Source organism: Eptesicus fuscus, chromosome 25, assembly GCF_027574615.1.
Source record: "Eptesicus fuscus isolate TK198812 chromosome 25, DD_ASM_mEF_20220401, whole genome shotgun sequence".
NCBI lineage: Eukaryota > Metazoa > Chordata > Mammalia > Chiroptera > Vespertilionidae > Eptesicus > Eptesicus fuscus.
In genome coordinates this window covers 8,786,365-8,799,765 of record NC_072497.1, presented here as the reverse complement: position 1 = coordinate 8,799,765, position 13,401 = coordinate 8,786,365, and the positions used below count along the sequence as shown (strand labels likewise).

The window sequence follows — 13,401 nt, the reverse complement described above, 5'->3', positions numbered from 1 at the left end:
ACATGTGTGCTGATCATCACAGGTGTACACAGTGTGTGCGTGTTGGCACATGTGCCTGGGCACTTGGGGAGTTTGTGGCCGCTTATACATTTGGAGGAAGGCTAGATCCATGCTAGGCGGCATGTTCAGGCCGGGTGTCATCTCTTCCTTGTGTTTCTGTCTTTGGTGACTAGAGCCTTATCAGGCCAATAGTAGAGAGTAAATATTTGTTAAACAAATGGAAGGCAGACAGGAATAGAGAGGTGGGGGAGAGCATCAAAATATTCCTTCCGAGGGGTCTTGATAGGGCTATAGGGCATAGACCAGTCAGGAATGAACTACCTGGCGGCCTCTAGGGACAGCTACATCGTTTGGAAATCTCTAGAAGAAAGTGAAGGAGCTCATCTAGCTTGCCCAGGTTTTTGTCTCATTTTATTTATTTGCTTTGGGTCTGCTAGCTTGCTGGTGAGAAGGCCCTGGCTCCGATGTCTTCTCAGATGGGTTTGAGTTGGGAGCGTGGAGGTACCATGACCTCTGACTTTTACAGGATGGGAGGTCCCTGAAGTGCGATGGAGTAGGGGAACGTATGCTTCCTGGGCAGAGGAAGGACATTTCAGGAAGGAAAGGGGCCCAGAAGAACTTCTCTGCCAGTGAGAAAAACTTCTCTAACCGTGTGATTAGGGTTATCGTACTGAGTAAACGTTTATTGGACTCTTCGGGTTTAAATCACCTTGCACAGGTGTCTTTTTGCATCTGGTACAAACCTCCAGGGAGGGCCGAGAGGGGCAGGGGTGCCACGAGGCCGGAAGGGGCTTCCCCCGTGCTGTCCACCGGGATTGACACGGAGACTTTGTTTGGCACCTGCAGGTGAGCGTGCTGACCACCCTGGAGCGGAGGTTCAACCTGCAGAGCGCCGACGTGGGTGTGATCGCCAGCAGCTTCGAGATCGGGAACCTGGCGCTCATCCTCTTCGTCAGCTACTTCGGGGCGCGCGGGCACCGGCCGCGCCTCATCGGCTGCGGGGGCATCGTCATGGCCCTGGGCGCGCTGCTGTCCGCCTTGCCCGAGTTCCTGACCCACCAGTACAAGTACGAGGCCGGCGAGATCCTCTGGGGCGCCGAGGGCCGCGACGTCTGCGCCGCCAATGGCACGGCCAGCGACCAGGGGCCCGATCCTGACCTCATCTGCCGGAACCGGACCACCACCAACATGATGTACCTGCTGCTGATTGGGGCCCAGGTGCTCCTGGGCATCGGTGCTACCCCCGTGCAGCCCCTGGGCGTCTCCTACATCGACGACCACGTGCGCAGGAAGGACTCCTCGCTCTATATAGGTAGGAGCGGGCAGCGCCAGGCGCGGCTCTCTGGCTCACGCGCCGTGAGTAACGCGGGCGTGTTCAGAAAGGAAGGAAAGGTGGGCCGTGAACTTTTGTGTTTTGCCGGAGCCACTGCTTCTCACAATTGGCTTCAGAACACAGGGATTTTGAGAGCTAACGTCTGAGTTGCACCCAGGAAAAATCTGGTGTAGTTGGGTTGGGGTGCCATCTGGGCATAGTGCTTTTTAAAAAAAATCTCACCCGAGGATACTTTTCCATTGATTTTATTTTTATTTTTATAGAGAGTAGGAGAGAGAGGGAAAGACAGAGAGAAATAGCGATGTGAGAGAAACACATCGATTGGTTGCCTTCTGCACAAGCCCCGACCAGGGCCCAGGGCCAGGGAGGAGCCTGCCACCGAGGTACGTGCCCTTCACCGGAATCGAACCCGGGACCCTTCTGTCTGCAGGCCAATGCTCTATCCACTGAGCCAAACCCTCCAGGGGCTATAACGCATTTTAAAAACTCCCCAGGTGATGCCCCTGTGCTGAATTTGAGCAGCGTTAAGAGACTTTGAGACGGCAGGCGTGGTCAGGAGGAGGTTTATGTTTGTTTACCTGCTCTTTTGTGTGCCTGTGAACTTGGGGCCATCTGGCAGTAGCCCCAGGGTAGACTTGGACTCTACTCGTGGGCATTTGGTATCATTCAAAGTTGGTGACTTGGAGTAATTTTTTTTCTGTAACGGGGGTGTGTGCTGCAGCTGGCTCTTTCGGAAGAAATAAGGTGCATGAGAGTTTTTAAAAATTGCTTTGCACTGTATGAGTTTCTGATATTGTATCCTGGAAGGAGGGAAGCCATTTGCAGGTATGGGGTGAAGAAATATCTAAGTGGCGATGCGCTCTTAGAGGAAATGGGTGTGTCTGCTCTTCGCAAGGTGGCATGGGCTCCTTGGTCGCGTCACTGCCTCTGGGTCGTGTTGCGAGGTCATTTGTACGGTGAGGCCTGTCCTGTCCAGCATGTCCACCTTTTGTTTGCCAGGTAGAATTTTGCTTCCCACAAGCTGTTGGGCTGCATGACACATCCCGTCACCGAACGCTAAGCTTGGAAAAGGTCACCTCTGCTGGCCGGAGCTTTGCGCCTCCCCAAAAGCAGTGCCTTGGGATCGGAAGTTCGTTATAACACGGAGGGCTGGTCACCATAGAATTTGCACAGAAGTTGACACGAGGTTCCCTGTCTCCCAACCTTCCAGCAGACGCCGCCCCAGCTCTCTGAGCCGGGAGGGCCTGGGAGGGCTACACGCCTGAACGCTGCTTTTCCTCTGTGCCTCTCGGTCCCCGCTATGCAGGAGGGGCTTTTGGTGAACAAATATGTTACAAGCGTGTGTTTCAGTCCTCTGCGGATGGGCTCACGGTGAGGGCGGTACCTGGGAGCTTGGTCAGGACCTCGCCGTGGAACGCAAAGTAGAGGAGGAGACTGCTCAGGCCAGACACGGCCGGTTCCTCTCCCCATGTGGCTAGGGGCTTCCATGATTGTGTCTGAAGCTGGGGACAGGGGTCCAAGGAAATCATGGGCATTTTGTTACTTTTATTTTATTTTATTTTTAAAATATATTTTTATTGATTTCAGAGAGGAAGGGAGAGGGAGAGAGAGATAGGAACATCAATGATGAGGGAGAATCATTGATCGGCTGCCTCCTGCATGCCTCCTACTGGGGATGGAGCCCACAACCCGGGCATGTGCCCTGACTGGAATTGAACCCGGATCCTTCAGTCCACAGACCAACACTCTATCCACTGAGCCAAACCAGCTAGGGCTGCGTTTTGTTACTTTTAAAGCTTGAGTGAAAGCCACTCCCTGTGACTGTTGCCGACGAGGGCATGGGCCACAGCCTCGTCTCCTGAGGTCCAGCAGGACAATTGGTCTCTGGCTTGACGGATGCTGCCCTAGGACTCTGGGAGAGATGTTTTCTGGCAGTGACAACAGCAAGTAGATAAATCAGAGCGCCGAGAAGGAAATGGAGAGTGAAAAGCTGAGTTCTTGTCTCTGATGATAGAATCAAATAGAAAAATGTCTCCCCAGATACCTCCTCAAACCATAGCTGTGCTCAATCACGTCTGCTCGGGGCTTCCTGGGCAGGGCACCGGGCTCAGAGCTCTCTCTTCTGGAAGTTTCCCTGACAGGTGGGGCTACGTTATTTCCCTGGTCGGCGCGTGCAAAGCTGTAGGATGGGGAGGCATTTTGGTTTGGGGTGTGGGAGGTGGAGGTGTGGGCAGAGGGGCCTTCCACACTTCCGAGCCTTCCTCTGTGTGATTTGCTGTGAGTCTTTGTTAGGAAGAACGTTTCGGCCACATTTCTGCTTGGACCCCTTTTCCTGTGCGGTAGTTAAGCAGGCAGAGAGCATCTGCTATTTGCATGGCGCATGGGCATGTCGGCGGCTCTGGTCCATCTGGCCAGCTTCCCTTGGAGATGGACCCGCCGAGGGTCTCCCTGCTGGTTTCGCGGGTCTTTGTTCCCAGGGAACAGCGGAGAGCCAGCCTCCTGCACCACTGGCCTCCACGGGCGGCCTTGTATTCCATGCACGGTTCGGATTCTCCAGGAGCAATTTAAGGCCATTGTATATGCGGGGCATAACGGGTCCATCCATTTACTACCCAGGTCATAAAAGAGCGTGAGTGATCATGAGAACGTTAGCACTTCTCTGCTGTACTGGGGAGCCACTACATTTGCTTTGGGAAGTATTTAGAGGAACCCACGGAACGAAATCAATATGAATTAAGGCCTCTTAGCTCCCTGCAGAGAGGAGGAGAGGCTGAAGGGACTGGTGCTGGGACTGTGGGTGTAAATGAGCACGCGTTGGGGTGAGTAGCCGCGTGCCTCCGGCCCCAGCTCCTGAAAAGCTGGGTAAGAGAGAGAGGCCCGCGAGCAGCCGTCGGGTCAGATGCTGAAGACCTGAGTGTGGAGGGAGATGGAAAGGAATAGAAACACTGCGCGTGTCAAACACAGCTTGTTCACAGCCGGCCCTTTCCCGTGGCTGTCAGCGGGGGAGGGGACCAAGCCATGCGGTGCTCCGGCCGAGCACGCACGTCCCTGCTGACAAGACCTGCCCCGGGGCGCCTGCAGGGTCACCAGATAGGGGCCCGCTGCGCGCCTGTGGCCATGTCATCGACCCCGCTGCGACCAGGGGGAGGTGACACATTCCGTCTCGAGTCAGGCTGACTTTTCCCACTGAAATGACTGCGAATTTGCTTTGGCCTCTTTCGGCCGAGCCACTGCCAAACGCCTCGATTCCTCGATGGGCCCATTCAAGGGGCTTCTCGGGCTGGCTCTCCGCTGAGGGCGCCGCTTTCCAGCGTGGGGAGGGAGCCAAGGGAGCTCATTACCAGGGGACAAAGCCCAGTGAATGGGGCCGCGGCTCCGCTGGCAGGCTTCGGGCTACAGCCCAGCGCGGAGCCAAGCCTCACGGCGCGGCCACACAGTGACCCGTGGGTGACACGTGGCACTCACTGTCTTCCTCGAGGGACAGGCAGGCAGAGTGGCAGTGGAAGCCATTCGGTGGGGGTCCAAGAATTGACCCTTGGGGAGTCCACTCATACCACCAGTCCAGGGGGCGGCCTTCCCTTAGCCCCGTGTCCTTAGCTGCTCCGTTGTTCCAAGTTCAAGACACAGCACGCTTATTGTAGGAAAGAATAAGTAGCTAATGCCATGAACTTCCTGTGTCCTGTTTTATTTTCAGTCCTCACCCAAGGATATGTTTATTGACTTTTAGAGAGAGAGAGAGAGAGAGAGAGAGAGAGAGAGAGAAACATCGATGTGAGAGAAAAACATCACTCGGTAGCCTCCTGTACACTCCCCAACTGGGGATTGAACCCGTAACCTAGGTATGTGCCCTGACTGGGAATCGAACCTGCAGCCTTTTGGTGTACAGGATGATGCTTCAACCGACTGAGCCACCTGCCAGGGCGTCACTGTGTCCTTCTCTTAAGTTGCTGTATCAATTGGTTTTGCCTCGTTTTTATCTTTGAGGAGGAACAAGCCAAGATGAGACTGAAAGATTTTAAAAATAACTTTATTTCTAGTTAAAAAGTATTAACACCATTGACAGCCTGGGAAATATAAAGAAAGTATAATTAGAAAATAATTACTCTTAGCTTTACGATTGTCTTAAGTCTTTTTTGTGCGTTGATATTCTTTTCTACAAAAAAAAAATGTGTTTATAATAAGTAGTGCTTTGCAATGATCGTTTCTCTCTTAATATTTCATGAGCATTTCTGTGTCACGAAATATTCTGTAATGTTATTACTGCACCCTTACCGGATATATACCTTAATATTTAATGCCCTCTGTGGTTGGACACGGGTTTTTACAATTCTTGCTGTTGTGAATGAAGCAGGCAGGTAAACTTCGGTTCTGGGAGGGTTAGTAACTGGCCTCCGATAACGTAGCTGAACGGGGCCAAGCTCCGGGTCTGAGAGGGGCGTTTCTTTGCAGGTGTGTCTGTCACAGGCTGAGGTGGAGGAGGGGACTGGTGGGTGGCCCAGGGGTCAGGTGTAAGTCAGGGCACTCCACAGGGCAGCTTGAGAACTTCAGGACTTAACAGTTTCAGGAACCAAGGAGGTGGGAAGAGAGCAGCGAGTCTCAAAGCCCGGCAGAGAGAGGGGCGCAGGAAGCAGAACAGCTACCAGTTCGGGTTAGGGTTCCAGAAAGAGCTCGTGTCCCGATGCCTGGTGCTTTGAGAAGAGATGGGCCCAGCTTGGAGCTGAGACTCCGAGATGCGACAGCTGGCATGCTCCATGCTCTGCTCACCTCTCCGGAACGGTGGGCTCCGTGCCCTCGCGTGGCTGGTCATTCCGTTTTGGAGCCACGAGCGCCCTTAGGAGACTGGCCCTGTGTTAGGGTAGAAACCTGCCCCTTACACCTGGCCACATGCTGGTTCTGGTTCTGGTTCTGGTTCTGCCCGCTAGGCCCGCCCTGAAAAATGGTGATCCCTCTTCCAGGTTTTGCTAATTCCTCAAACAGCTGCACGCTAACCTCACATGGGTGGGGAATGGACTGAAGCTTACCGCCTCTGGGCCAGGACCTGCGTTTCCTTCCTCCCTCCTTCCCTCCCTCCCTCCTTCCTTCCTTCCTTCCTTCCTTCCTTCCTTCCTTCCATCCTCCCTCCCTCCCTCCTTCCCTCCCTCCCTCCCTCCCTCCCTCCCTCCCTCCCTCCCTCTTTCTTAATCCTCACCAAAGGATCTTTTTCCCCCATTGATTTTTAGAGAGAGTGGAAGGGAAGGAAAGAGAGAGAGAGAGAAAGAGAGAGAAATATCAATGTGAGAGAGACACATCAATTGGTTACCTTCCACACGGGATTGAGCCTGCAACTAAGGTACATGCCCTTGGCCAGACTGAAGTTGCGACCCTTTCATCCACAGGCCGACGCTCTGACAACTGAGCCAAACCGGCTAGGATGGCCCTCTGTTTCTTGATGAAGAGGTTTCCTGCCTCACTTCAGCCACCATTTATTTTCCTCTTAAAGATGGTGCCAAGGCCTGGGCAGCTTGTTACTAGGAGACATAAACTCGATGAGTGTGATGAGAACTGAATGAGGGTGCTAGGGCTGCCATACCCTAACACCTGAGACTGGGTGGCTTAAGCATAGCTTTAATGTCTCACAGTTCTGGAGGCTGGAAGTCCAAGCTCAGGGTATCAGTAGGGTAGGTTTCCTCTGCGGCCTCTCTCCTTGGCTGACGGGGGGGCCTGCTCCCCCCATGCCTTCACCTGGTCTTTCCTGCGTGCACATCGCTTGGAACAATCGCTCCAAGCCAGGAGGCAGGTGTATTCGACATGGATGTGTCATGTTCTCTTTATCACTCATATTGAAACCCAGTGGAGCCTTCCATGTTCCGGTTAATGATGCAAAGAGAATTATCCCTAGATTTCATCTGCCAATGGTTTGTCTAGAACAAAGGTCACTATAATACCAGCCGGCAACCAGAGAGAGCCAAATTTCCCTGCCGAGCCCCGGGAGCCCAGAGTTATTTTGCTCCTGATGAGTTTTTACTTTAACTTGACGTTGGGTAGAATGTGTTTTCACTCTCCGAAGAGAGCGTGGGTCGGGTATGGATCACATACGCGGTGACTGCAGTGCATCTGAAAAAAATAATTAAAAAGCTGTCCCTCGTGGGGGCAAGCATAACTCATTATACTCTTGCTACTTCATTGATATTGCAGTTCCCCTCATTAATTTCTTTTTCTAAAATTAATGACACTGTGAAACCGGGCAGTTTGCTTCGGCTGTTCCATTCCTGCTGGTCACACGCCGCTTTCAGTGTGTGTTAGCAACATGCGAGGCAGCGTGCGTGTGGTCTTATCTGGCGATTCCATATTGCCCGGCTGGTAGGTAATGCTCATTCATTTTCAGCCGCTCATAATTCATGCCCTGTGGTTCGGGGAAGCACTGCTGCGCTCACTGTCTGGGTGACCTTGGACAAGACTCCAAGCGTGGGCCCTGCAGTCCTGACAGCCCTGAGATCCAAATCCTGGCTCCTCCACGGACCTGCCACTGGAATTTTGGACACGTTTCCCGAACCTGTTTCCTTAGCAGGAAAACAAAGGCTGGGCCCTGCCTCGCAAGGCTTGGCCTAAGTTAGGTCTTTTGCACCAGGCGCCACGTCTAATGCTGGCCATCATCACACACTGTCCTGTTCACCTGGATGGTCATACCAGCTCCATTTCCAGGAGTGGACACCGAGGCAGGAAAGTGCTGAACTTGTTTAAACACACAGGCAGGTCTCTGACGAGCAGTTAGATCTCGAGTTCCAGCCTCGGAGAAAATCCATCTCGGAGATGTGAGAACAGCAGCCTCTTCAGTCCTGAATTAAACCGGCAGGCTCTCTGTTTTATAGGCACCCCATCTTGTGTGTCCATTGCCCCCAAGTGATGTATTGGTTGGCTCTCCGGGTTCCAGCACATTGCTTCTGAGTTTGTTTCTGCATATTGGTGCAGTTCTTTTAAAAGAATGTATTCTCGTGTTAGTCAAGTTGGGGAAAACAAAAATATAATAAGAAAACTTAAATAATAATTCATAATCCAGGTACCTAGAGAATATGCTGCCAAAATGTAGGTATATTTCATTCCAGCCTTTGTTCTTTGTATATATTTTTACTTAGTTAAGACCAGACCATAAGCAAACCTGCCTTTTACCAATTGACTAGAGGCCCGATGCACGAAAATTCGTGCAAGAATAGGCCTTCCTTCCCCCGGCTGCTGGCACCGGCTTCCCTCCAGGACCCGGAACCGGGCTTCCCTTCTCTGGCCGCCAGCAGGCACCTGGGACCCAGGCTGCTTCCCTCCTCTGGCCCCGGCTTCGTCAGGAAGGATGTCCGGAATGATGGCTGGTCTAATTAGCATATTACCCTTTTATTATTATAGATATGTTATCAACTTCTTGTGTATCATAAACAACGGACATTGTTTCAGATAATTGCATAAGATTTTGTCAGTCTAAAAACACTTCGATTTGCTTTTTGGATGTTTGGGTGATGAACTTCTTTGTGGCCATAGCCTTGTCCACATTTGCTGAAAACTTCAGAAGCTCAGGGCAGTTCAGGTAGATTCAGTGTGAGCCGGACAGCAGCCACTTGGCTTTGCTGTGACTTTTTCTGGAAGATCAATGAGTGAAGTACAAGGTGTCCTGACAAGGGACTCATGCCCTAGCCGGTTTGGTTCAGTGGTTAGAGCGGCAGCCCTCGAACTGAAGGGTCCCGGGTTCGATTCCGGCCAAGGCATGTACCTTGGTTACAGGCTTGATCCCTGGGCCTTGTCTGGGTGCAAACCAGAGACAACCAATGGATGTATCTCACATTGATGTTTCTCTCTCTGTCTCTCCCCGTCCCTTCCACTCTCTCTAAAATTCAATGGGAAATACCCTTGGGTGAGGATTAACAACAACAACAAAAGGTACTCAGTCATGATACTCTGAAGAATTCAAGAACTCCTGACCCTTTACAATAAAAGTGATTAGGTTGGATGTTCTGGTTAGTTCTTCACTTCATTATTTCATAGACTTTGAAGTTGTAGGACAGGGACCCAGAGGCCAAAAGTAATACCCCCTCCACTTTCTCCCTAGCCACCAAAACCAAACAAAAGCAGTTAAAAATAACCTGTTGGCAGGCTCTGTGCGGGAACAGTGAGTGTTTAAATAGCAAATGGCTTATGTGGGCAGGAGAATGTCGAGCACGCTCAGCTCATTCAATGGCGCTCTTTATTGAATGGAAAAATCATAAGCAGCCCTGGCTTCTTTATGTGGACGGCGATTGCCAAAGCCCCCTCCACCCTCTCGAAGGCCTTCAGATTGTCGGGAGTGAATAAGCTAAATGAACATGTTTCATTCTCAACTTGGCTTTGCCACTTCATTCCTACCCAGCTGCGTGCGTGCGTGTGTGTGTGTGTGCGCGTGCGCGCGTGTGTGTGTGTCTGAGTCCACATATAGACAAAAATCAAGATACCAGAGCAGCCCAGCCAGTGTGGCTCAGTGGCTGAGCATCAACCTAGGAACCAGGAGGTCACGGTTCCATTCCTGCTCAGGGCACATGCCCGGGTTGCGGGCTCCATCCCCAGTGTGGGGCGTGCAGGAGGCAGCCGATCAGTGATTCTCTCTCATCATGGATATTTCTATCTCTCTCCCTCTCCCCTCCTCTCTAAAATAAAAAATATATATAATTTTTAAAAATAAGTAAAGATACCAAAGCACTAGGTGGCTAATAGGCACTCATAAGAAGTTGAGTGTAGTCTCTAGAGCTGGGACACAGGCAGTATGTTAAATGTGTCAGGAAAAACCGAGCGCCACGGACCTGAGCCGCTTGAGGCTAAAGGTTCTCACATGTGTGTCGGGGCTGAAGTTACATGGAGATATCTGCACCCTGTGGGGAAGCTCTCACTGGATTCTCAAAGAGCTTCATGAGCAAAAAGAGGTTAGGATCACATACTAGCAGAGTCCTTATGCTGGGCAGACCCTGATAACAGACCCTGATAACAGGCGTCTCGGGGTGAGGTAAGCCGAGATAGTTGAGGTGATAGGCAGTACCGAGTGACAGATGGCACTTGGGGACTGGAATGTTGTCCAGGGCTCAGCTCTCCACAGCACCTGCCCCCTGGGGAGCCACTGTACTTACAACAGGAAGCATCTGAGCGGCACTGAGGTCACGCTGGGTCAAACGTCAGATGCGTTCTCTCTGGCGTTGGGGACAGACGCCCTCTCAGCCCTCCTCCTCCACCCATCCCCTTCCCCCCGGAACTCCTTTGGGGCTGAAATTTTCCATCCCTTCTGTCAGCCTGACCATGGGTGTTTTGGGTAATATTCAGCACATTTTCTGTGCTGGTTTGAACTGATGCACAGATAGGAAAAATCAAAACTTTTATTTTTGGCTCTGAAAGCAAAAACATTTTAAAAATGTGCTGGGGATCATTAATAGAATCTGAACTCTCAAAGTCAAAATTTTCCATGTGTTCTTACTGAGAAAAATGCTCTTGGGGCCATTAAAACACTAACCGACAGCCCAGCTGGTGTGGCTCAGTGGTTGAGCGCCAACCTATGAACCAGGAGGTCACTGTTCAATTCCTGGTCAGGGCACATGCCCGGGTTGCAGGTTTGAGCACCTTAGGGGGCGTGCAGGAGGCAGCCAATCAGTGATTCTCTCTCATCATTGATGTTTTTCTCTCTCTCTCTCCCTTCCTCTCTGAAAGCAATAAAAACATATTTAAAGAAAAACACAACTAACCAACAGGCAGAAAGTTGTAAGGGACTCCCCCCTGCCCCCCGCCCCCAATCATCTGAGTACATGAATATACTTGGCAAATTTTTTTGGGCAAAACTTCTTATCCCAACCTTTTTTTTGGGGGGGAGGGGTGGATTGGGGGGTGCGTGTTGGGAGTAGTTGCCATTTACCACTGTCTCCTGTTTGAGGAGTGGGAGGTGCCGGGGGCTTGGGACTAGCGCATCCTGAACTCTCTCCACGGAGAGAGGATTGTCTCCCTCTCGCTCTAATGTTCTGTGATGCGGTGCGAACGAGTGCAATTTCCCCTGCCTCCCTTTCTGGGCAAGGCCTGTGCCTATCAGAACAGTCCCATTGGCCCACCTGCTTGGTGGGTTCTTAATGGACTCAACAAAGGGAATCTGGGCGCCCAGCAAGAGGCCTCATTCGCACAGCAAGGTTCTAATAGATTCTAAAATGGTGCATGGGCCCTTGGAACCTTTGAAAGCCCAGTGGTGTCTATTATTAGACCTAACGCATTTCGCCTACTCCAGCCTCCGTCCGCACATTGCATCCCGGGGAAAGAACCTCGGCTTGATCCAGCCCATCAACCGGATTGGCTCAGGTGCACGTGAATAGCCACGGTGACAAACGACAAGATCAGGGTCATCACGTTGTATAAAGAGCAAGTGTGTCCCACCTTGATGCTTTTATTCATTTATTTTTAGTGTTGGCCTTGTTACTGGTTGTGAGCCAGTGTCGAGTTTTAGGACTTACCGCTGTCACAGAGAAACTTGAACAGCTGCCTGCTTCTTTAGACACGTGCGTGTTTGAATAATGACCATGGTGACAGCGAATACACCAGCTCTGTTTATGGGGTCACTGCTAGGTGGCCTCTCAGTCTTTCTTCAGAAAGCCCAGGCTGCTAGGGGCTGTTGTTCCCATTGTACAGGTGAAGAAACTGAGGCCGGGGGAGGCTAAGCAACTTGTCCTGGGTCACAGGGCTTGTTCATGGCAAGGCCTGGATTACTATCCTGGTCTTCATTAGCCCATAGACCATGTCTTTTCCTCATATGCTTCCTTTCTCCCCCATCCTTAGACACTGTTATGCCCCCACCAGGGTAACATAAGACCCGCGTGTGCTATGCTAAGTATAAAATTAGCTTAACTCAGCTACCTAGGTCTTTCTCTCTCTCTCTCTCTCTCTCCTCTTACTAAATAGCTAGCTGTTTGCCACGTCAGCAGTACAGTATGTGATGTCTTTCTGGTGATGCGTTTCTAGGCAGGCCAGTTCTGCCAGGTGGAAGGCGCTCAGGGCCTGGCTTCTCCGTGGGAACTTTTAAAACTCTCATCAGATAAAGCCTGCCTCCTACTGCACCCACGTGACGTGCGTTCACAGCCTCCCTGCAGTAAAGCGAGAGAGATGCGCTCAGCGGACGGCTTTGCGCATGGTTCAGGCCCACTTGCGCTTAATTCCCGGCTGGTTGGCAACTTGGACTTGAGTTTCTTCACTCCCAAGCTTGGCTAAGCCAACTCTGTAACCCACTAGATCACACCTGCCACAAAAAGGGTAAGAAGATAGCATAAGAAAGACTTCATGGAGCCTAGCTGGTGTGGCTCAGTGGTTGAGCATCGACCTTGGAACCAGGAGGTCACAGTTTGATTCCCGGTCAGGTCAGGGCACATGCAGGCTCAATCCCCAGTGGGGGGAGTGCAGGAGGCAGCCAATGAATGGTTCTCTTTCATCGTTGAGGTTTCTATCTCCCTCTCCCTCCCCCTTCCTCAAAAAAAAATACATACGTGTGTGTGTGTGTGTGTGTGTGTGTGTGTGTGTGTGTGTGTATAGAAAGACTTCATGGATCATGAATGAACACATAAGACAGAAATCTTAAAGGACAAGTAGAGATCAATAAGTTAAAATGATATCATTTCCAAGGCCTTTCAATACAGGCAAATAATCCACCTCCAGAACTGTTCAGCCCTCGGGTGTTCTGAAAATCTTCAAAATAGAATGTTCTTTGACATGACCTGTGTGAGCAGCAGAAGGTACTTACAGGGATGAGAAGGAGCAACGGCCTCCCTACAGCATCCTGGGGGGATGATGTCCAGGCACCTGCGCTCTCTGACCTGCATGTCTTGAAGCTGCACTTTCCTGAGTCCTTGTTGGTGGCCTATCAACAAGCCATCTCTTATTGGCCTGCCTGGGGGGAGGGAGAGCGGATTGAGAGGCAGAAACTGGGTCTGAGTGACCAACGTGCCAAGCTGGCAGTTTGGAAGACGGAGCTCCTCGGGCTCATGACTCCAGATCCACATTTCCAGCTTTTGACCTTATCATTGGAAGAACGTTTATGAAATTGTGATAAACGCAGAACA

General features: G+C 51.4%; 1 protein-coding gene across 4 annotated transcripts in view; it reads left to right on the top strand.

Annotated features, from left to right (window-relative positions):
- SLCO3A1 (solute carrier organic anion transporter family member 3A1) overlaps positions 1 to 13,401 on the top strand; it is a 207,994-nt gene that overhangs the window by 39,381 nt on the left and 155,212 nt on the right. For all 4 annotated transcript variants that reach the window (XM_054713286.1, XM_008156470.3, XM_028132591.2 and 1 more), the window contains exon 2: positions 847 to 1,312. In XM_054713286.1, the coding sequence (XP_054569261.1) occupies positions 847 to 1,312 (466 nt within the window). The remainder of the gene's footprint in view (positions 1 to 846; positions 1,313 to 13,401) is intronic.